The sequence below is a fragment of the Idiotropiscis lumnitzeri genome, chromosome 8, assembly GCF_059441095.1.
Source record: "Idiotropiscis lumnitzeri isolate Australia: NSW breed Sydney's pygmy pipehorse chromosome 8, RoL_Ilum_1.0, whole genome shotgun sequence".
In the NCBI taxonomy this organism is placed as follows: domain Eukaryota; kingdom Metazoa; phylum Chordata; class Actinopteri; order Syngnathiformes; family Syngnathidae; genus Idiotropiscis; species Idiotropiscis lumnitzeri.
In genome coordinates, this window is record NC_142398.1 from 2070448 (window position 1) to 2094372 (window position 23925).

Sequence of the window (23925 nt, forward strand, 5' to 3'; positions counted from 1 at the left end):
CGCCTCGCGAACACATCACATTCACAAGGGACGATTCGTGGGCCGGACTAAAATCTAACTCTGGCATTTGTTAATCAAACCCTTTTTTCAAATTTGTCACCCTCCAAACCTCCGTTCTGCCCCTGCGACAGACTGCCCAGCTCAGGGATGCAGTTAGCAGACGAGTCATTAACTTGAGACATAATAATGTCAGAACATGTTTGGTGGCACGTAGCCAGTCGCACAAGCTCGCCCACACACACACACACACACACGCACAGAAACGCACGCACACACACTTTAGGGTGACAGGTTTGGCATTTAAAATGAAGGTTTCAAACCTGAGGTAGCATTTCAAATTAGGGTTTCCAGCCAGTTTTAGGATTTTACATCAGCATCTCGCATTTGGATTACATACTGCAACACTAATCTTTTGTTAAGTGTGAGAAGACAGCCAGGCAATGATGTTTACACCTTCCACCCACCACGAGTACCAGCAGAACGTTCTTCGACGGTGTTAAAACTAACAGTACTGCTCAGAGCAGCAATGAGCTTTTGGTCGCTAAACAGACACGTTAGCACAAAATTAGCGTCTTACCGACGACTTGGTGCTGGTGGTGCCTGGTTGTTGCCACTCATGCATGTTTGCGTCCACTACCGCTTGCAGCCAATTCATGAAGCTGTCAGCGTCACGGTGCGAGTCTGCATTGATTTTGGATAAGCTCCTCATCGATGAACCCTGGAGGTGGTCTTCTTGAACGGTGCGCATCGCGGGGCCGCTTCAGGAGCGTCAATGTTCAGCGAACAAAAGGTTCCAGGGAGGAGGCCAACTCCACAGCCGAGTGTGGCCACATTGGAACTCTCCATGAATGGTGTATGTCCGGAGCTGTTACCTTCCAAAGAATAAAACAGCGCTTTGGAGTTACGTCGCCTACAGTCGAAAAACTCCTCATCCAAATAAAAATGCATGTCTACTAATTCCCACTTCAGTCTCCGTAAATATCCCGACTGGTACTTTGATGCTGTGCGTTCCCAAGGTGCTCAGCAAAGAAGTAGTGTGCGTTCCTCCCAGCAATTATGAATGTACCTCTGCTCACGCCCACAGTTCCTCATTCTTATAAAAATCATCCACGGAGAGGTTAATCGTTTTGATATGTTGAAGTGGTCATAAGTAGGGATGTCCTCATAAATTTTGGTGCCAATTGATCACCTTTTTTGGACAATGCTGCAGTGATTTCCAATAGCGCGTTTGGAATCAGTCCCTTTCATGACTTGCCGAAACATGGAGAGAGCGGAGGGGGGCGTGGCAACGTTCCTCATTAAAAGTCATTAAGTCATCACTTATTTCCTTATTTCTCCAAAATGAGTAGATAAAAATGACTCATTTCAGTTTCCGGATCAAAAAAATATATATAAACTGAGCTTGTTAGTGAAAAATGGGGCATTGTGAGTCTTGTCCTCCTTTAACCAATATCTTAAAATGACAACTATAGATTGGTTGAAAACTCTACCATTCGAGATTGGTTGTGATAACCAAAAGCTTGATTGGTCAAATATAACCATTCTTTTGGTTACATTTAACCAATCCGTTTTAGGGTGTAAGTAGTTTTTATGAGAACATTTTAAATAAAAGTTTGTAAAAGTAAACATGAAAAAAATCCATACCTGTCATCCTATGGCGGAAACTTCAATCACCAGAGATACATGGTTAAGGCAAGTGAGAGAGAGAGAGAAAGAGAGAGGGGGGGGGGAGACAGAGCGAGAGAGAGAGAGAGGAGGGGCAGCCTGACGCAGTGTGATCGCCACAAACCTACAAGAGGAGGAGAGGGAGGAAGAGGAGGCAGTGCATCACATCACCCCACCACCAAAAAAATATATATATTTAAAAAAAAAACAACCTTCCCGACATCCGTACTCCTGGCACGCTCCTCATCGTGTCTGAGGAAGGTGCAACCGAGAGAGTGGAGACCGGACGACCACCAGAGGTGGGGTGCGGAAAACGGAGCATATTTAACCCAAGGAGGAGCTGTCGTCAACGGATTGGAGGCAAGCAGGTAGGAATCTGGAAGTGGAACGATTGCCCAGGAAACTTTGACATTTCTGCACAAACATGTCCTTGTGTGTACGTGCGTGTGTGCGTGCAGTGCTTATGCGTGATAGTCAGACTGCCGGTGGATGTCACTTTATTAAGCACACATGACATGAGCAGTTCCTAATATTTGGACCCTCTGATGTCGCCAAATAAACGAAATATTTGGTACAGCTCTCCATGTAATTCTGGCATTTTATCAAACGGTACGGGTGTACCTAATGAAGTGGCCCACCGTGTCATGCGGATATATTGAAATGCTTTTTGTTCAGCACGTTGGTCAGCAACTTTGCTGTTTGGAATTTGTCATTCCATTTTGGTTCAGCGGTTTTGCAAGGTTTTTGCATGTTGCAGAGCTCATTATTGGAAATTCTTGTGAGCATATTGGTGAAAGCATATTTAAAGACCACATTTGACTGACTTTATTCCTTCTCCAAAATGAATTCATCTATTTGATTTGTTAGATTTCGTATATATATATATATATATATATATATATATATATATATACGAAATCTAACAAATCAAACATATATATATATATATATATATATATATATATATATATATATATACGAAATCTCACAAATCAAACAGAAGAATTCATTTTATTCATGTATAAAATCTGTGTTTCCCACAGATTTGAAATCTACTTGGTTGGGTAGATGCCGGTGGGTGTACGCTTCAAATCGTGCTTTCTAGTGAATTTTCAGAGTAATAATTGTTATTGCATTACTCAGTGACATCACAGTTTTGGAACATATTTTGTATTAAAGTAAAAAATAAATAATAATAATAAAATAAAGATGTCATTGGATCGTAAGTGAAAAAACTGGATGGGGATAGTGAAAAACAAACTGAACCTTACAACATATAACACCATGTTGTTTGAGATGTTAATCCACAATCTCAAAGCACAAAGTGCTTTGCAAGCATGAACTGCACAAAGTCTGGGTACAGAATTTGAGTAACCATGTAGCAGAACGGCTACCACTACCTCTTCATCGAACATGCGAAAAATAATCCTGAAAAGTATGGTGTTATTGACTTATATATCGACTTAAGGGGCGGCACGGTGGAGACTGGTTAGCACGATGGCCTCACAGTGCAGAGGTCATGAGTTCGATTCCAGCTCCGGCCTTTCTGTGTGGAGTTTGCATGTTCTGCCCGTGCACGCGTGGGTTTCCGCCGGGTACTCTGGTTTCCTCCCACATTCCAAAAACATGCATGGCAGGTTGGTGGGACATTCTAAATTGTCCCTAGGTGTGATTGTCGCTAGGTGAGCGATGGTTGTTCATCTATGTGTGCCCTGCCCTAATTATGTCAATAAAATCATTGTCCATCAGCAAAGGTATATTGATTAAAATGTATAATTTTGAGACCTATTATTGCGTAGACCTAAAAACTCAGTACATTGAGGTGCGAAACCTCAAACCTCCTCATCATGATGACGTCAACCGTTTCCGTGTACCGGTCTGAGAACGTCTGCTATATTGGTAATGTAGCATTTGCCTTATGTATAAATACGCATTGATTAAAATACAAAATTTCTGTTCATAGCTGCTGCTTGTCTTCTTCAACCTGTGAAAGTATAAAAGTGTTCTGCACAATAGTTTGGAATGATTAACATCAAGCGTGAGCTGATGTGATCACCGCCACAAATTCAAAAATATTGTGCCGATTGATTCTCCACTTACACAGGACGTAGCGGACAAGAGCAAGAATGTGCACTCAAACCCCAACTGGTTATATTTCAGACATTTAGTTAGACAAAATTTTGTGAAAACAAAAAAACAACAGTACGTTCTTTGGCCGAGTTCAAATTAACAGCGCAGCTCAGGGTAGCAATTAGCTTTTGGTTGCAAGACAGACGACGTTAGCACGACAAAATTAGCTTTTTACCGGGGATGCCTGGCTGTTGCCACTCATGCACATTTGCGTCCACCACCGCTTGCAGCCAATTCATGAAGTTGTCAGTGTCGGGGTGCGAGTTGGTGTCGATTTTGGATCAACTCCTCATCGATGAACCCTGGAGGTGGGTGGCGGAAGGGGACGTTGGGGGGAGGGTGGCCATATTCCCCATTAAAAGTAGGCGTTTTTCAAGTCGGCAATTATTTCTTAATTTCTCCAAAATGAAATGATTGGATAAAAAAGAAAATAACTAATTTCAGTTTCCTGATCACAAAAATATATAAACTGAGCTTGTTAGTAAAAATGGGTCATCTTGGATCTTGTCCTCCTTTAAGTTAATAAGTAAGTAAATAAATTACATTTTATTGTATTTCTTTTGTTTTGGTTTAACTGTTGAGTAACTAAATGTAACTGAATTGTTTGCTTGTATGCTGAGTTTTTTTTTTTTTTTTTTTTTTTTTAAACCGTGACTCTAAGGAGTGTGGTGACCAGTGAAGTCCCTCCCCTGACGTAGTCTTGTAGACTATTGCTATGATACCTATTATTGGTTAGAGTCATTGTTAATGATAGTGATTGTCAATGGTATCATGGCAACTGTCTTTGAAATGTGGCGATTGCTTATGGTATTGAGGCAAAGTGAATTGCCAAGGGCTGAGTCAGCGTGAGCAGCCGAGCTATTGCTATGCTAAAAGCAGCTGAGCTAAAGCAGCCTTGTAGGCGGCGCACCCAGTGTGTGCTTCAAAGACAGAAATAGCACCCTCAACAGGTGTTGCGTCCTATGACTGCGAAAATACGGTAATTGAATCTACCTTAAGTTATTCATACCAGTCAAATAATTGATGACTTTTTTTGACTGCAAGGTGAAGAAAGGAGTGCATTCTAACTACTTGTGACTTAATACTGAGTTACATTTTTAATCTGTTAGTCTTTGTCTAATTAAATAATTTTTACCTATATTTCCTTGACCCATACATCTGAGTGCTGGTCCTGTGTTTTTCACGTTGATGATGTGAATTCTTGAAGATGTCAGATGGTGACTGACATCCTGAAAGAGTCATGTTGGAGTGGCGCCTTAAAGGCATTTGGCATTTCTATTTTTAAAACGTCGAGAAATGTGGACATCCCTAGGGTGGAACCAACGGCATTGAAAATAGTGTCATATCAAGCATTTGGATGATAGCCGATAACCAACCCAAGTGGCAGGGGCGTCGACATGAGGAAGGGTGGGGGTAATGAACTCTTAAACACTTGTCTTACATCTACTAAACATTGAGCAACACCACACAATGACAATAATTACCTTTTTGAAGTAAGGTTAACATTTTAGTTCCATTCATTGTCGATTCGGGAACCAAGCCTGATCATACATAGCAAAGATATGTTAAAATAAAAAAATAATACATAAAAATGTGAGTAAGTGTGTGTTCGGATCTGTGAATAAATGGGTAAAAAAAAAACATGAATAGCGGCGGATAGGTTCCAAAATGAATAGCTGAATTTGCAAATTCGTTCAAGCTATATTGTATATAATAATACTATATACATATTGTATATTTTAAAGTCTCTTCATGAAATAAAATGGTTCTACTCTACTCTACTAATGGCAGTGCACGCAGAAATGTAGTAATGCTTTGAGCAGTCTGAAAATAGAATCAACAAAAGAATTTTAAGGTCCCATTATTTTTCTCCATTTTCTGCCCCAATACTCTGGTCAATAACGTTGTTGTGGTGAATAATATTAAATATCTGATCCAGACATTGTTGGAGAATATATCTGATGTAGACATTTTTGGCATTTTTCTTTTCTTTTTACATTTTTATGTTTTTTTTTTTTTTTTTTTCGGAAAATGTATTCTTGCAATCTTGGGATTGGGTGGTTTGAACATTGAAGCATTAACGTGCAGGATGGATTGTTAATTTAGCGCCTTAATATTACCTAAATATTATCAGTAATAATCACACAATAATCAAAATCATAGTTTTATAAATATCACATTTATTCAAACCATACTAAATCAAATATTTACATTATGAACACTAAACAACACAAAATCAAATATTTACATCCTGTACATCTTTTTAACAATGTTAATTTGCTGTGATAGTTCACAAAGCATTTTTTTCCCCAAAGAAGCAGAGGCAAACATTGTAGATGCTGCACCGTGTGGATGTGTACCACTGAACACAGTGTCTGCAACGTCCCCTCTTGGTCTTCCCTGGGAAATGTGCAACCATGTCTTTGCGAACATCTATTGGGAGGGGTCAACTGACCTGTTGGCTGGAGGACTCACCAATGTCACCATATCTGTACCTGAAGCTTGTCACCCTTTCTTTGGTACCGCATGCATCAGGATGAGAGAGGATGCAACCTGTGCCTGGAATGTTACCAAAGCAGTGATCTAAGTATATATACAGACACAATTCTGTGTGAGGTTGTATGATTATACTCTGTACTTATCATAAAAAGGGAAGCCATGGTTCCCTCCCAAAGAAGTTACAAATTCACATTCAATACAATACAACTTTATTTTATAGCGCATTTTAGAACAGTTGCAGCTATCACAAAGCGCTTCACATATAGTAAAACACAAAGTAGCAATAATTCAATAACAACCACAGTGAAAGCAGTAAGTTAAAATACAAATTAATGATACAAAAGTAGACATCAGAAAACAGGAGAATAGTGAACAGTCTCAAGTCAAAAGACAAGGAATAAAAATGTGTCACCAAATGGGTTTTAAAAATGGGCATTTAATGGAAGGTCATTCCATAGGGAAGGACCAGCAACAGAAAAGGTTCAATGCCCTCTGCGGCTCCACTTAGTCCTCGGCACCTCCAGTAGCCTCTGGTCCGCAAACTTGAGGCACTGGGGAGGAGTGTCGGGGTGGAGGAGCTCAGAGAGGTAGGCTTGGGCAAGGCCATTTAAACATTTGAATACAAAAAGCAGAGAGACTTGCGGGAGGACTGGCTGACTCCAAAATAAAGTGTATTACAATGACCCAGCTTAGATGATGTCATGAATTACTGTTTCTAAGTGCTGTTGAGAACGAAAGGGCTTCACCTTAGCCAGTTGCCTACAATGAAAGAACCTTGATCGAACAACAGCACTGATGCAACTCGCCAAAGAAGGCCAGGATGAGCGAACGAGACATCCCGGAGCGCTCCTCAGCATTGTAGGTACTGGATGCCACGACCTCGACAACGGACATCCAGAATCTTTTAGACAATATAGGCCGGTTGATTGTCAATGAGGGCGGTGGACCATTCGAAGGGTCGAGTGGACTGGAGGACACGGGCTTCAGAATGCAGACATGTTAAGTCACATGGACGTTGAGACAAGATGGGAGTTTAAGACAGACAGCAGACAGGTTGATGATCTTCTCAATGACAAAGTAAACTATGAACCTCGGGCCAACTTTCGAGAATGGACTTGAATACAATACAATATAATACAACTTTATTTATATAGCGCATTTGACAACAGGGGGAGATCACGGGTCAAGAGCCAGACCTTCTGTCCCAAGAAATAATCTGGGGCAGGAACACGGTGTCTGTCAGCCAGGTGGCAATTACTTTGGTCCGCACAGGATAATGCGGCTCTGGCATACCCCCACACTGTATGGCAAGGGCGAAGATGGGGATGAACCAAGGGAACCGCTACCTGATGTTCCTAGGTCTGAAATAGCGGCGTCTGGTATCCATAGGTGACCATCAAAGGTGACATCCCAGTGGCAGTGGAGGTTAGGGACAAGCCTGTGACAAAGTCAGTCAGTTGCTATTTACCATGGTCGTTTAGGGACAGGAAGTGGCTGCAAAATACCCATGGGCAAACAATGGGAGGACTTCCCTCTGGAGAAGACAGAACAGGAGGCAAGTTAGTAAATTCTATCTTCATATTTAGTAATACTCAACACATAAAATAAGAGTCACTGATGGTGTAGTGGTACACTCGCCCGAGTTGTGTGCGGGCAGCGTGGGTTCAGTTCCCACTCAGTGACGGTATCTATGTCTGCCCTGTGACTGGCTGGCGACCAGTTCAGGGTGTAGTGCACCTTTCGCCCGTAGTCAGCTGGGAAAGGCTCCAGCACCCTCCCGCAACCCTGTACTGGATAAGCGGTGTGGCTAATGACATGACATGACATTATTAAATAATAAATGTAATTTTATGACTGTGAAAACAAAGTACTCTGATTTTTGGAATTTATGATGCTGGGTATGGGCACCAGTTTGTGGATCAACATACCACCACAGTGTGATGGTTGCACCGAAGTGCAGGGAGTATACGATAGGTAGGTTTGATTTACAAACTATATGCAAATTAGAATTAGAAATCCTTTTATTGTCATTGTACTCAAGTGTGCAACGAGATTAGAGGGCTCCCCTCTCCAGTGCAATACAACAATAATACAGACAAATATATAAATTAGATAAATAAATAAGAGAGTGCAATGGAATTTAGTACTGAATAGGGTATATAAAAACACATCACGATGCTGTTCTGCAAGGTAAGGGTGTTCTCGTGTGTGTGTGAGAGTTCAGAATGGAGATGGCTCTCGGAAAGAAACTGTTTCTCAGTCTATTGGTCCTCGATTTGATGCATCTGTAGCGCCTGCCAGAGGGCAACAGGTCGAACAGGTGTGAGTTTGGGTGGGTATTGTCTTTGACGATGTTGAGAGCCCTTCTGAGGCACCGGGCGGTGTAGATGTCCAACAGTGAGGGGAGAGGGCAGCCAATAATCCTTTGCGCTGTTTTGACTGTCCTCTGGAGCCTCACTCTGTCCGCCTCAGTGCAGCCGCTGTACCAGGTGGAGACACAGTACGTCAGCAGGCTCTCGATGGACGAGTGGTAGAAGGCTAGCAGCAGCTTCCTGTCCAGGTTGAATTTCCTGAGGACTCTCAGGAAGTGCAGACGCTGGTGGACCTTCTTTACCACTGCTGTGGTGTTGTGAGTCCAAGAAAGGTCGTCGGAGATCTGTACTCCCAGGAACTTGAACGTGTGGACCCTCTCCATTTCATTATAATTATTGTATTCATTGTATTATTATTATTCATAGTCAGAAACATGCTTTATAAACGATGACTTCACTATTTACAAATGCTTAGCTAATGCTTATTAGCGTGTACTTATTATAAAGCGTTACCCATCCGGGCTTTAGTTTCCTCTAGACAAGACAAAGTGGTCTTAAGGAGAAACGTCTTTTTGCTCAGCGGTACATATATCCGAATGTCATCCGCATTGCAGTGGAAGGAAATTCCATGTTTTCAAAGGATTGAACCAAGCAAATACAGTGAAAACAGAATAGGCCCCAAAACAGAACCCGGTGGTACGCCATATGATAGAACGACAGAGTGAGACTCAGCGCAACCTAGGTTAACACAAAAAGTCCTGCCTTATGCTGTACACTAACCAGAGGTATACTGTGTTCCACTGGATAGAACATTGCTGTTAGATCCATCAAAAACAAGACACACACAGTCTCCAGTGCCAGTTGCTTGGACTATATCATAAAAGACTTGTAACGGGGCTGACTCTGTGCTATGCATCATCTTGAAACCTTACTGGAAAACCTCCATCACATTGTGTTCATCCAAGAAAGATCTTAACAGAATTTTAGAAATAAAAGGCAATTGGGAAATGAGTCTAAAATTTGTCAGCACATCTTGATCAAGGCCAGGTTTCTTAAGCAGGGGTTGCACTATCTAATGTTTAAAATGTTGTGGGGACTACATCAGAAGACAAACTGCTGCTGATAATGGCCACTACTGAGTTGCCAAACGAGCAGATCCTCACGGAAACAGTCAGGTGGGTGTCTCGGAGGCCAGACGAGCGTATCCTGATGGGTCCAGTCAGGTGGTTGGCCCGGAGGCCAGACGAACGGATCCTGACGGGTGCAACCAGGTGGTCAGCCCGAAAGGCCAGACGAGCAGGTCCTGATGGAACAAGTCAGGTGGCCGTCCTATAGACCAGACCGGAGCCAATGGTGCCCCAGGTCGTTCACCGCAGAGGCAGAGTCGGATGGGGCCGCAGGTCATGCGCCACCAAGGCAGAGTCGGAGGGCGGTCACAGAACGAGTGCCGCCAAGGCAGAGTCGGAATGAGGCCGGTGCGGCCAAGGAGCTGGAACAGGAACTGAGGGTGGCTGTCTCTGCAGAGGAGCTGGCACAGGAACTGAGGGATGCCGCATCTGTCGGGCAGCCGGCAAACAGACTTAAGAAGGCCGCTGCTGCTGGGCAGCCAGAACAGGGACTGGAGACAGCCGCTGCTCCCACCGCAGCTATTCATTAATGAATTATGGTCTAAACTTAGCAACTTTTAACAGAAAAGCACATTTATAAGATAACTACACTGAACCATGAATCAATATTTGAGGTTTTTGCAAAATTTATTTCAATATAATAATTCAAATTTGATGAATGAGTTCCATAATGACGTGATGTCTACAAAAAAAAAATCTAAAGGAATTTTACCGACCGTATTTTTATGACCATAGGGCACACCACGTTAAAGGGCACAGTCTCAGTTGTGTATGCTATTTCTTTATTTAACACATACATAGGGGTGCACCGCACGATCAAGCGCATGCTAGCTCGCGCATGCTAGCATCTTAAGAAAGACAGCACAGCGCGAAAGCAGGTGTGGGTTAGTTTTGCAACAAAAAAGCTATTTTATGGTCACAGTGGAGACTGGGTGGTGGTGGGAGGTGTGCAAATTGTTTTCTTCTTGGTAGGGGGGGCATAACAGACAGTAATTGAGAAGCAGCAGATTAGACAAATTGATATTAACAGAGTGAGATCATCAATGTCAGGGGAGGGATGTGACTAGTCACCACAGTCCTTATAGTCAAGGTTTTAAATCAAAACCAAAACTATCACTGAATATCCACTGAACAGCAAACAATGAAACAAATAAATAAAATTAACGCAAAACATGCATCTGTTATGCCATTCCTATCTCAAAAAGAAATTAAATTAATAATAATAATTTGCCCTTTATTAGTCCCACAATGGGGAAATTTGAGATTCGAACCCAGGCCTCCTGGGGAGACTGGGTCCTGAACGCGGCGCCTTAGACCACTCGGCCATCCTGGCAGCCAAAAAAATTTGAGATTCAAACCCAGGCCTCCTGGGGAGACTGGGTCCTGAACGCGGCGCCTTAGACCACTCGGCCATCCTGGCAGCCATAATATTACAACATTGAGTCTTAGAGGGTTACCGTAAATCAAGTATGTGTGCAACAGTTGTGCCTTAGGCTACTATTTGAATGCTTTTGTCTGACAAGTAGAAGACTACAAGCAGAGGTTTTGCACTCACTGGCTCCATTTGAGGGCCCTGAGTAGTAGAAAACGGCAGAAGTGAAAGATCCACAGGAAAGAGAGGAGGGACTATTTTCATAGACGGCACGGAAAATCTGACGTTTCGTGATTTTCTTTCATGCAGGTGCAAGCCTTGCCGCAGATGTTTTGGAATTTGGAAGACTATTTTGTTCTGGCACAGCAATTGTGTGTCCTTTGTCAACTGCTTGACGCATCTGACTATTTGGTGGCCAAAAGTCTGTCTCAAGGACACGTCTGCTGGAAACGTGTCCAAGTCTGGTACCGAATGTAGACCGCTGGTGGTCTACATTCTGTTACAGCAATTAGATGAATTTGATCAGGGGTAGGGGTACAACTAACGATTATTTTAATAATTGATGAATCAGTCATTTATTCTTGTGAATGAATTGGATTTTAGAAAACATGTTTCAGTTTCAATTCCTTCATTAAAAAAAATATATTATTTAAAGTTAACGATGCAGAAAACACACAAACCAATTAACTATGATTTAGTTTGTGGTTTGGTAAGTAACATGTTAGAAAATAGGTAAAATGTTTTCCAAAGTAAAAGCAGATGGTTGCAAATGTTTTATTTTCATTCAACACAATCATTTTGCTTTCACAGAGTACTACAGGAATCTGAGAATATTTACTGTTGAAAGGTTGAAATTCTGATGATTTGAACAATTTTGAATGAAACGAGTTCTCTAAACTATTAATCGATTATCAAAAATAATTATGGATTAATTTGTTGGTCAATTAGTTTCAATCATTGCACTTTAAATAAGGGTTACAGACAGACCGTTTCTCAGCCTTGCAGTGGTGCAGGGATGTCACTGGTTTTCATTTATAAACATGACAACAGTTGAGATAATTATCCAGCCGAGATGGCACATTTTTTCATTAACAGGCTCAATTAATGTATTTTTTGGTCAGGAAACTGAAATCAGTTATTTTCTTTTTTATCCAATCATTCTGGAGAAATTAGGAAATAAGTGACAACTGGAAAAATGCCTACTTTTAATGAGGAATATGGCCACGCCCCCTCCGCTCTCGCCATGTCCTGTGAGAGTCACTCAAGTGACCAATGAACAAATTGGAACTCATTGTACTTTCATTGCTTATAAAGTTGGTGATCAATTGGCAACACAATTCTTGTGGACATACCTATCTATGACCAGTTCAACATATGAAGGCTTAACCTCTCCATGTCTGGTTTATATTAAATGAGATAGTTAGATAGTTAGCAGATGCACCAGCAGAGCTACATATATGTATATGCTTCTTTGCTGATCATGGTTAGGACGTGCGGGGCAAAAAGCAGCAGGGATATTTGCAGCGACTGAAGTGGGAATGAGCAGACGTGCACATGTATTTAGATGAGGATTGGCCCCAGTTTTTCGACTGTAGGCGACGTTAAAAACTACAACACGCTATCGACTAGAACTCATGTCTTCTTTGGAATGTAACAGCTCTCACTGTAGTTCTGAGTCAGATATTTATTTTTCTAATCCTTCCAAAGATGAAGTAAATGGCAAATGGGCTGTCACTTGCATAGCGCTTTTCTACCTTTGGTACTCAAAGCGCTTCACACTATTATCTCATCTACCTAATGATGACATACCATTAGGAGCAAATGGGGGTAACGACTACTCTACCACTGAGCCACGCCGCCACCTTAAGTAGGTCGTACGTTGTTTTTATATTACAATTTCAGGCGTCTGGGCGACACGTACACCACTCATCCGAAAATGTTTCATCTAATGCTGCCTCACTCAGCTATGGAGTTAGCCTCCTCGCCAGAAATTTTGTGCTCTGAATTTCGACGCATCCATCTATTTCTGCACTGCATTTCCTCATTATGGTCGTGCGTGGGTGTGCTGGATGTTTCAAGTCCAAATTTTCACCATGGCACAACAACCAATGTGGTCGCGAAGCTCGTTATCCAACACTGACTCTCCCTAAGCAGCCCCGGCAAAAAGCACATGCCCCTCCACAATGCGGAACATTTCAGAATACAGCCTCCGTGTCAGGATATGTGGTGATGTGGAGGTTAAGGAAGAGGAGGACCCAAAAATGCAGGGAAGCAAGGCAGGGAAAACTTAACGGGTATTTTATCACAAAACATTAAAGTACAAGCAGTGGAAGCAACAAAACGCAAGGACTTGACTAAACTGAAAATAAAGCGAGACAGGCAGGAGGATAACAGAGGTAAACCTTAACATGGATGTCTGACAAGGACCGCTGACAAAAGGCAATGCACCAACAAGAACTTGAAGAAAAACACAGAAGGCTTGGAAGGACCTGATTGGTTAACACCAGGGCTTGGGTAAACAAACACAGGTGGACATGATAGACATGACGAGACAGAAGACACAGGAACACAAGGCCAAAACATGAAACTAAAGTCAAAAACCTAAATAATCAAACAGACATGACACTCCGGTGTTTGATGAGGTCTTTATCTGAAATCGACAGCCACTCACTCACACGGTGAAGCTGGCGGCTGCAAGCGGTATCGGACATGAACGTACTTCACTGCTTGAGAGGCAACTCCAAGACATGAAGCCGCTGTGCTGACACCTTTTATTTTCGAGTCTTAAAGCAAATTGTTGCTATTAGCCATGCCATTATCCTACTGTGAGCCGAGGTCCGGAATGGAGCTGAGGGGATAAAGATCCAAGGCTGCCTTCCACCACACGTTGGTTGCCTCCTGAGACTTGACACAACTTTAGCATAGCTAAATGTCAGAAATATAACCAGTCGGGGTCCGTGTGTGTCTTGTCCGTTTCAGCCTGTGTAAGTGGAGAAGAGATCGGCACGGTATATTTTTGATTTTGTGGAGGTGATCACATGAGCTCATGTTTGATGTCAATAAATCCAAATTATTGTGCAGAACTCTTTTATACTTTCACAGGATTAAGTGGACAAGAATAATAAAGTACATTTGGTTGCGATCGGTCATCGTTTTAGACAACAGAACTAACAATGCAAAGCAATATTACAACGCTTGCCTCCCTGCAGTGATGTAGACAGCTGAGACCAGAAAAAATAACAAGCCAAGCTCCAAAAGGGGGCGTGCCAATTTGTCGTGAAACCCTTATATCACTACAACAGTCTTTTAGGGGGGTGAATATTAGTACCCATTATATAAATGGCAATGTTCACGTCAATCAACTGTCCCCTTAAACCCTGTGAACCTCTGTAGAATCCCAATCAACAATTACATTGTTTTGAGAGTTTTTAAATGATCCCACTGGACGCAGCAATGGGGTTGGGTTCAAGAACGATGAGATCCCCGTACATTTTTTTGGCGCCAGTTGTTACCACCCGCTGGTCGTATGTTGCCACATTAGCCAAGCGAAGCAACAATGCTGCGATAACACATGGATTGCTGCGTCCTATTCAACGCTGAGAAGACTGCATGCGACACATGAGTGCGCCATATTTAAAAAAATTAGAGGACCCCTTTCACTCCCGTCAGATAATCATCACAAGTCTCGAATCTTCTTACACAGCTGACATTTATTAATTTGTCACCTTCAAACTATAAAACATACAAAAAATATAAATATACAACTGCAATATACAATATTTACAAAGATAATGAAAAGAAAGCACAGCAACACCATCAAGTGTAAACATAGTTGTTAGCAGCAAAACATACCTCGATGACTGCACAATAATTCTGAGGGGAATGAGCTTCAAATGCTGGCAGAAAAGTCACTTCAGAAACTGACAATTAGAACGGAAAATATTAACCATTGCCACTATAGACACAAAACCAGCAGGATAGTAACCTGTAATCTTATAGGGGAAAGTTTACCTTCTTATTCAGCTGACCAAAAGACTCAGCTTGTCAATCATGTCCGACGGCACTTGCCTTGCCACGTAAAGAGCGCATGAGAATGAACAGTGCAACTCTCAAACATGTCCCCGGAGCAACAAACAATATAATTACTTTCCTATTGTTCCATGTACAAACGATTCACAAATAGGAAAAGAAAACTTGCATGACAACTATGCACAAGTTATCAATAAGGTCAACTTGCAAATTGTTTGATGAATAATAAAATTATAATAAATTAAATGACAAATAATATTTTGGCAGTTAAACTCCCACCAAATCACAACTGCAATGTGATTTACTTTTCTTTCAACACTTAACAGAGTGTTTTATGAAACAACCAATTACTCCTCTGCCTCAAGCAAAAGTACTGTCTTCTGTACAGGCCTATCTAGATAGATTGGCTTCTTAATGCGTTTGCCTTGGCTGTCTAATGAAGAGTCACTGAGCTGAAGTTTTACCTATCTGACTCTTCCATCTGAACTTGGATAAATATCTGCTACTCTGGCAATCTTCCCCTTATCCTATGATGCTAGCGTCTGAGAAGTGGTGAAGCTCGTACTTGGATCCTTCTGAGAAATGCAATGGAACGAAGCACCTTCTGATCTTTACTTGGGACAGGTTTTGTAGATCTTGTAGCCACGCTTCCCATTGTGTTCTGAGACCTTCTGTGAGTGGCTCGTCCCAACTGATGTTCTCTCGGCACATTTGTTGTAAGATCTGTTTCCCTAACAGAATGAAAGGGGCAACGAACCCTAAGGGGTCATAGATGGATGCCACTGTGGATAAAACTCCTCTTCTAGTCAGTGGGTGTTCCTTGACTGTAACTCTGAACTGGAAATCATCAGAAAAAACACACCATTGAACTCCGAGCGCTCTTTCCATAAGCGGTTCTCCGAAAGTCATGTCCTGTTCTTTGACATTTTCTGAACGCTCTTCAACTGGTATTGTATCCATCACCTTCATGCTATTACAGACAAACTTGTGCAGTTTGAGCTTGCCTGAGCTACAAAGCTGTCGAGCCTCCTTGATGAGCTGAACTGCCTCAGTGTCGGATGTGACACTTACCAATCCATCATCCACATAAAAATTTCGCTGGATGAATTTCACTGTCTCATGGCTAAATTCCTCCTGCCCTTCAGTGGCTAGATGTTTAAGACCAAAATTGGCGCAACCAGGGGAAGAAGCTGCACCGAACAGATGCACTCGCATACGAAAGACTGATGGTGGTGACTCTAGATCCCCATTCTCCCACCAAAAGAATCTCAGATAATCTTGGTCTTCAAGTCTTACATGGAACTGATGAAACATTCGTTCCACGTCGCACATGATAGCGACTGGACCTTTGCGAAATCTACAAAGTACTCCCACCAAAGTGTTTGTGAGTTCTGGCCCGGTGAGAAGGTGGTCATTCAACGCTGTGTTCTGGAACCTCGCTGAGCAATCGAAGACCACACGTATTTTGCCAGGTTTTTGTCGGTGATAGACTCCATGGTGGGGAATATACCACGCTGGCCGGTTTTCCAGTGCTTCTACTGGAACCTTCTCTGCATCACCACGAGTGATAATGTCTTGCATGAAATTCACATAGTCTGAGCAGTACTTCTGATCTCTCTTAAGCCTCTTCTCTAGACTCTTTAAACGCTGCGCAGCATATGACTTGTTATTAGGAAGATTTGGTCTTTCTTGTTTGAACGGGAGGGGCATCTCATAATGTCCATCCTGCTTATGTTTGATGCCTTCCTTTAGCTGGGTAAGAAAATTGAGATCCTCTTGAGAGACAAGTGTCTCTTCTTCTACTCTTTCACTAAAGTCGGACTCCAGTACTCTTAGGAAATCTACTGGAGTGAAAACTTCCTTGATCCGAGTATTGCAGACAAAGTGCACTTCACCTTTGAGCTTAACTGCTGGTTTGGGCTTGGGTGTCACTTGTCGTACAATGATGCGGTGACTCAATCCTATAGCATCATCTTCATACTCGCCAAGCTCACCATAGCTCACTATGCTCCAGCCTAAGTCAGTCTTCTGTGCGAATGGCTGGTTCTTTTCTCCACACACAACCTCTCTGGGCATGAGTGCTTGTGGGCAGTTGTAGCCGATCAGTAGACCAATCTCACAATCCATTGGTGGAGCGATACTCTCTGTAAGATGCTCCAAATGAGACCATGCCTTCGCAGTCTCAGGGGTAGGAATGTGTTTCTTATTTGCAGGGATGAACTCACGCGTGTATGTGGTGGGAACTGTTATTCTGTCCATGGAGAATATCCCTCTGATTTGCAGGTCTCTGATTCTTTTACAGTGCACAATCTTCCTTTTCGATGACATTGTTGATAATTTAAGCTTTACTTGTTCTTTGTTGACATCTAGATTATCTGCTATGTCTTCTAAAATGAAAGAAGAGTCACTTTGTGAATCTAAAAGAGCATAAACAAGCACTTCATTACTGGAGTCAGTAGGCGTTGACACATAGACTGGTATTATTGCTGATGTCTGGGTGTTATTGCCATCTTGAACAACTCTGTGGCTGTGCGCTGTCGCTTCAGCAACGTCATCAGTTTTCTGTGTTAATTGTGATTTTGTTTCTTCGCTTGCTTCCTTGTGCTCTTGCGTTGATTCTTGGTCTTCTTGAGGGTCTTGGTCTTTCTTTGAGCGATCTGCGTGTAAGCATGTAGGGTGTAGCTTAGAACAGGTTTCGCAAACCATTCGTTTTTTACAGTTCTTAGATAAATGGCCAGGTTTCAAGCAGCCAAAACATAGTTTTTCACTCTTGACATATTTTACTCTGTTTTCAACCGGTTCCTTTATGAATTTGCGACACTTGAATATACAATGTCCTGCTTTCTTACAAAACATGCATGTTAATATGATCTTTTCACTAGCGTTTGTTCTGAGCGCATTAGCACCTGCGGAACACTTCTTGTATCCTTCTTCAGTCTGACTCTTGACCTTTCCCTTTTCATGTCCGCCTTGATGTATAGCTTGGTATGATGTAATTGGATTACATGCAATGCTTGCTTCCATTGTCAGAAATGTAACAAAGTAGTTGAAGTTAGGGAACTTGTCATGCTCAAGTTGATATTGAGTAGCTTTACGATTCCACCTGGTGCATAACCAGTCCGGTAGCTTAGCGCTGAGCTTCTGATTTTCTATCCCATCGTTCAGTATACTTAGACTGTCATTTCTCGTCATAGCAGAGTCGCAACTACGCAAAAAGTCTACAAATTTCCTCAACTCCCCAGTCTCCTTTGAAGCAATCCTAGGCCAGGAATGTAGTTTGTCTCGGAACGCTTTGGCAATTACAAAAGGTTTACCATATCGTTCATGGAGCAAATCCCATGCTGCTTGATATGCATCATCAGAGCCACTCATGAAGTAGCCTTCTATGCCTTCTTTAGCTCCGCCTCCAACATATTTTTGAAGGAAAAAGAGTTTCTCAGTATTTGGGATATTCTTCCTCTCAATGAGTGTCTGAAAGGATGACTTCCAGTGTCTAAACTTGAGTGGATCCCCAGTGAAGACAGTGGGCTCTGGGATTGGAAGCCGGTTAGCTGATATGGCCTCAGCCAAAACCTTCACAAGGTCCTTTGTGTCATCTTGTGGAGAGTTACTTTGAGATATCGCTGAAGTTATATATGGATGTTGGGTATAATAATGCACGGGGTTTGCGTGCTTGACTTCTTGCTCCACGTTGGGCGATTCAGAGTGCTTAGATTTGAATCCTTGGTCTGAAATTAACTCAGTTTCATCGTAGACTTGAAGCTTTGCTTTAGCAGCATTTAGTCGTTTTAGCTCTTCTAAACGCTCTAGTTGTCTTTTTAAGTCATCAACCGACTTCTGCCTTGATGCATTTTCTTCTTGCTGTTTCTTTAGGAGAACAGCTTCACGGTTCTGTTCCTCTAGTTTACGTTCTGCGTCTTCCTTCTCAACTTGGAGCCGGCGGGATAGTGCGTCTGCTTCTTGTGCTGCAACTATCGACTTATTTTCAGCTTCAAGTGCTAGCAATCTCTCTCGATGTTGTTCTTGCTCAGACATTATTTGTAACACAGCTTTAGTTGCTGCATACTCAGCAGCAGCTTCCTTTCTTTTGGCTTCAGACTGAGTTGAGTGAACACTATCGCCCTTTGTGAATGACTTTATAGTATCGCAGATTGTGGTTGCAAAAACAGAGGGTGCATCAGGCCACATTAGTTCTTCCTTATTTCCTGAAATTTGAGATTGCGCATTTCCTACTACTTGATTGGATATGGACACACAGTTGTCCATCCTGCGGCGTACTTCATGTGGGGGGCTGTCTAGCTTTCGGTATTCATCATACACTTGATTCAATTCAGAGAGTTCTGTTTGAATATTGCTGATATGCTTCTGAAGCACATCACTAGAATCCTGATGAATCACAGATTTTTTTGCTACCTTAATTAAAGCCTTCCAGTACTCATAACTTCTATCAAAGCGACGTAGTATATCTTCCGTTTTTACACGGTGAAGTTCTTTACCCTTCTCCGTAAGAGTACGCTCTCTTTCACTTCTACGTGGTAGATCTGCAACGTGCTCAGTAACATTCTTAGGCTGCTTTACCTCATCTAAATTATCAAGCTCAGATTCTTCTTCTGAGTCAAGTGGCTGCTTAGACCCTTCTATATCTAAAGGCTGTTCTGTCTGTTCTACTTGTGACATTTTTACACTTGATTGATGCTTGTTCTTTAACACACAAATTACATAAACTTTGTCCACATGTGTTCTTATTTCTTATGGAAAACAATAATGCACGCTACACACAGTCCCTTATTGTTATCTGCTCCTTTGTGTCACCTTTAGAGCACAAACTAAAGTGCTTTGTCTTATGGACTCAAATTGAGCGAGCAACAGGTGAACTGATGTGTCCAGGCTTATCTGAGTTCCAAGCTTTGATCTGTCGCCGTCCTCCTTCGTTGAGCACGTGCGAGCAGAATGCGCAGACGATCGCTTCTTCATCCAACGCAGACGAGTTTCACGTCTTCATCCAACGCAGACGAGTTGACTTCTCCATCCAACGCAGACGAGTTTGACTTTTCCATCCAACGAATCGAGTTTGACTTTCACTCCCGTCAGATAATCATCACAAGTCTCGAATCTTCTTACACAGCTGACATTTATTAATTTGTCACCTTCAAACTATAAAACATACAAAAAATATAAATATACAACTGCAATATACAATATTTACAAAGATAATGAAAAGAAAGCACAGCAACACCATCAAGTGTAAACATAGTTGTTAGCAGCAAAACATACCTCGATGACTGCACAATAATTCTGAGGGGAATGAGCTTCAAATGCTGGCAGAAAAGTCACTTCAGAAACTGACAATTAGAACGGAAAATATTAACCATTGCCACTATAGACACAAAACCAGCAGGATATTAACCTGTAATCTTATAGGGGAAAGTTTACCTTCTTATTCAGCCGACCAAAAGACTCAGCTTGTCAATCATGTCCGACGGCACTTGCCTTGCCACGTAAAGAGCGCATGAGAATGAACAGTGCAACTCTCAAACATGTCCCCGGAGCAACAAACAATATAATTACTTTCCTATTGTTCCATGTACAAACGATTCACAAATAGGAAAAGAAAACTTGCATGACAACTATGCACAAGTTATCAATAAGGTCAACTTGCAAATTGTTTGATGAATAATAAAATTATAATAAATTAAATGACAAATAATATTTTGGCAGTTAAAGACCCCCTTTGATTGAGGAAGAATGGTTGTATCAGTTGTATTCTTGGTCACAATTGTTGAAACCGCCCTTTTTTTTTAATTCACCAGCTAGCGCGTGTCTTCAACCTTCCCTCCACCCAAATTTAGACTGCATTAGAAAAATAGAGCCAGATGTCTAACTTGCTTTGGTCCCATTTTTGTGCATGCATGTGTGTGTATGTGTGTGTGTGAGAGGATGTAACGGCGATAACAAATTGGGGTTGCGGCGAGGCCGCGCTTAGAGAGAAGCAAGAGTATGAAGAAGTAAACGAGAGTATTTAGAGGTTGCTCATCTCGCTTGCATACCACGTTGGTGCTGCGGTCCAGTCAGCGGGCGCTTAATTAGGTATTCTAACAAATTAAACGAGCATGATAACGATAATTCTTGGGGCTGGTATGAAGAGCGGCGCCACGGTGGCCGACTGGTTAGCACGATGGCCTCACAGTGAGAGACAGCATCGCTCGTGGGTTTAATCCCGGCTCCGGCCATCCTGTGTGGAGTTTGCATGTTCTCCCCGTGCCTGCGTGGGTTTCCTCCGGGTACTCCGGTTTCCTCCTACATTCCAAAAACATGCATGGCAGGCCGATTGAACACACTAAATTGCCCCTAGGTATGAGTGTGAGCGCGGATGGTTGTTCGTCTCTGTGTGCCCTGCGATTGGCTGGCAACCAGTTCAGGGTGTCCCCCGCCTACTGCCCGAAGATAGCTGGGATAGGCTCCAGCACCCCCCGCGACCCTAGTGAGGAGAAGCGGTATTGAAAATGGATGGATGGATGGTATTAAGAGCAGTTCTTAATATTTGGACCCTACACATATCAAAGTGCTTCATTCATTAAAAAGCGTCTCGATAAGCTGAAGGCATTTGTGGGAGGCGGCCATCTCTTGCCGAAACATAATCGGCGCCAAAGTAGTGGGGAACAAGCCTCCCCCAAGTATTTTTGATTAAAAACATGACATGAACACAATGAATAGAGTCTTTCTGAGTCATCTTACGAATCATCAACGTTTTCAGACAGCCACAATGTAGCAACATTCTCACGAGTCTAAAGTCCAAAACACTGAGGTACTGGGGAAAATGGCAACTAAAGTTACATAACAAGGTAATGCAACAGTTTACATCAGGGTGCCCAACATTGGTCATTGAGGACCATAATCCAGCTTGATTTCTCCCTCTTTTTACACACACTGGATTCAAATGATCAGGATTGTCGTGTGAATCAGGTGTGTTGGTGGAGGGAGCTATCTAAAAATTACTGGATAGGGGCCCTCGAGGACCGAGGTTTCTTTGCATTAATACCCTATGTGTACCCACGATTCTAAACACGGTATTCTAATTAATATTCCACTTGAGGAAGAAGAACAGATTAATCCATGCATTTTCATCCATCCCATAGGGCTGCCACTTAGTCCTGTAACACCCTGAAATTTATGTCAATGTGCCCTCGGGCTCGCATTGCGAAATCATAACTCACCTCTTTTCTGTTAGCCAATAATGTTCCGTCTGATGCTAAAAATCACAAGTCTCTCTCCTCAGGAATGTTTTTAATTGTTTTAATACTAACAAACTTGGGGAACAAACATCAGAAGTTAAGATAGCATTCTAACTGTATGGATCAAAAGAACTTCACCAGTTTCACATCAAATTCTTTGTATTGCTCTTTCTTAAAGGGACGCTTTTATGAGGTTAACATTGGCGCTTATATAATAGGTTTGGATGTATAAATAACATCAGGACTAAAATACCCTCCCCAAAAGACACTGTCGTGATTTAAAGGCTTTTTGGGGATTATATTTACGATAAATAACAAAATAAAGATAATAATGATGGTTGTATTGCAACCTTAAATTGCTTTCGCACTTGCAGTTGCTCTTGATGCTGTGTCATCAGTAGGTAAATGAGGAAACAGTTTTAAGGGCGCTTTGAGAAACTAAGGTAGAGAAACTCTATACGAGTGAAAGCCCATTTACATGATTTTGCATAATTATATGGATGATTACACTGACACGTTGAGTGTTGCGCAATATAAATTTGACTTAGATTTCTCACAACACTTGAATGAGGCATAGCAGGTGGATAGTGGACATATGAGAGTCGGGGGCCAGACTATGGGGTCTGTGTGCATTATGGGTGATATAAATTAAATTGTATTGTATTGTATTGTATTCTATAGCTTTCGGAAAACAAAATATTCGTCCTTGACTTAGCGCCTCCCTGAAGGTAAAGGTCACTACAGGGGTCACTGATTATGTTTGCTCTGCTGAAGCAGTTGTTGTGTAACTTGGGGGGGGGGATGATGCAAAATCTATGTACAATGTTAAAAAAAAGCTACTTGATACTCTGGCTAACATGTAATTTTCGGAGAAAATGTTTTGTATAGGCGGCACGGTGGCCTACTGGTTAGCACGATGGCCTCACAGTGAGAGACAGCATCGGGCGTGAGTTCAATCCCAGCTCCGGCCATCCTGTGTGGAGTTTGCATGTTCTCCCCGTGCCTGCGTGGGTTTCCTCCGGGTACTCCGGTTTCCTCCCACATTCCAAAAACATGCATGGCAGGCCGATTGAACACTGTAAATTACCCCTAGGTATGAGTGTGAGCGCGGATGGTTGTTCGTCTCTGTGTGCCCTGCAATTGGCTGGCAACCAGTTCAGGGTGTCCCCCGCCTACTGCCCAAAGATAGCTGGGATAGGCTCCAGCACCCCCCGCGACCCTAGTGAGGAGAAGCGGTACAGATGATGGATGTTTTATAAGTTCAGGGTGTCCCCCGCCTACTGCCCAAAGATAGCTGGGATAAGCTCCAGCACCCCCCGCGACCCTAGTGAGGAGAAGCGGTACAGATGATGGATGGATGGATGTTTTATATATATATATATATATATATATATATATATATATATATATATATATATATATATATATATACAAATATATTAGGGCTGTGAAACGATTTTAATCGAGTAAATTACAGCTTAAAAACTTGTCGGAATTAATCAGAATTCAAACTCTCTTGAAAATATTCCACATTTTATGAATACATCTGTACAACAAAC

The 23925-nt window shown here is 42.2% G+C and overlaps 2 protein-coding genes across 9 annotated transcripts in view; one reads left to right on the forward strand and one right to left on the reverse strand.

Moving 5' to 3' along the window:
* Positions 1 to 1804: 1804 nt before the first annotated feature.
* LOC148331485 (protein ELFN1-like) overlaps positions 1805 to 23925 on the forward strand; it is a 171894-nt gene continuing 149773 nt past the window's right edge. For all 4 annotated transcript variants that reach the window (XM_088303768.1, XM_088303772.1, XM_088303769.1 and 1 more), the window contains exon 1: positions 1805 to 2033. The gene's annotated coding sequence lies outside the window, so the exon portion shown is untranslated. The remainder of the gene's footprint in view (positions 2034 to 23925) is intronic.
* On the reverse strand, positions 6062 to 20818 carry LOC148331486 (uncharacterized). Of its 5 annotated transcripts, none has more exons than XR_015844755.1 (3): positions 15117 to 20538; positions 14958 to 15025; positions 6062 to 7828 (listed from the first exon to the last, which is right to left on the reverse strand). XR_015844755.1 is itself a non-coding variant. In XM_088303764.1 (3 exons), the coding sequence occupies exon 3, from the start codon at positions 19809 to 19811 to the stop codon at positions 15657 to 15659; it is 4155 nt and encodes a 1384-aa protein (XP_088159890.1). In that variant the 5' UTR covers positions 19812 to 20288; positions 20409 to 20476; positions 20568 to 20818; the 3' UTR covers positions 14800 to 15656. The 5 variants fall into 5 exon arrangements, 3 of the variants coding, with proteins under 3 accessions (XP_088159890.1, XP_088159889.1, XP_088159892.1); XM_088303764.1 differs by lacking the exon at positions 6062 to 7828 and adding an exon at positions 20568 to 20818 and having other exon boundaries at positions 14800 to 20288; positions 20409 to 20476; XR_015844754.1 differs by having other exon boundaries at positions 14958 to 20538.

Excerpts from the sequence above, each read along its gene's own strand:
- LOC148331486 (XM_088303764.1), bottom strand. The coding sequence starts at position 19,811 with ATGTCACAAGTAGAACAGACAGAACAGCCTTTAGATATAGAAGGGTCT.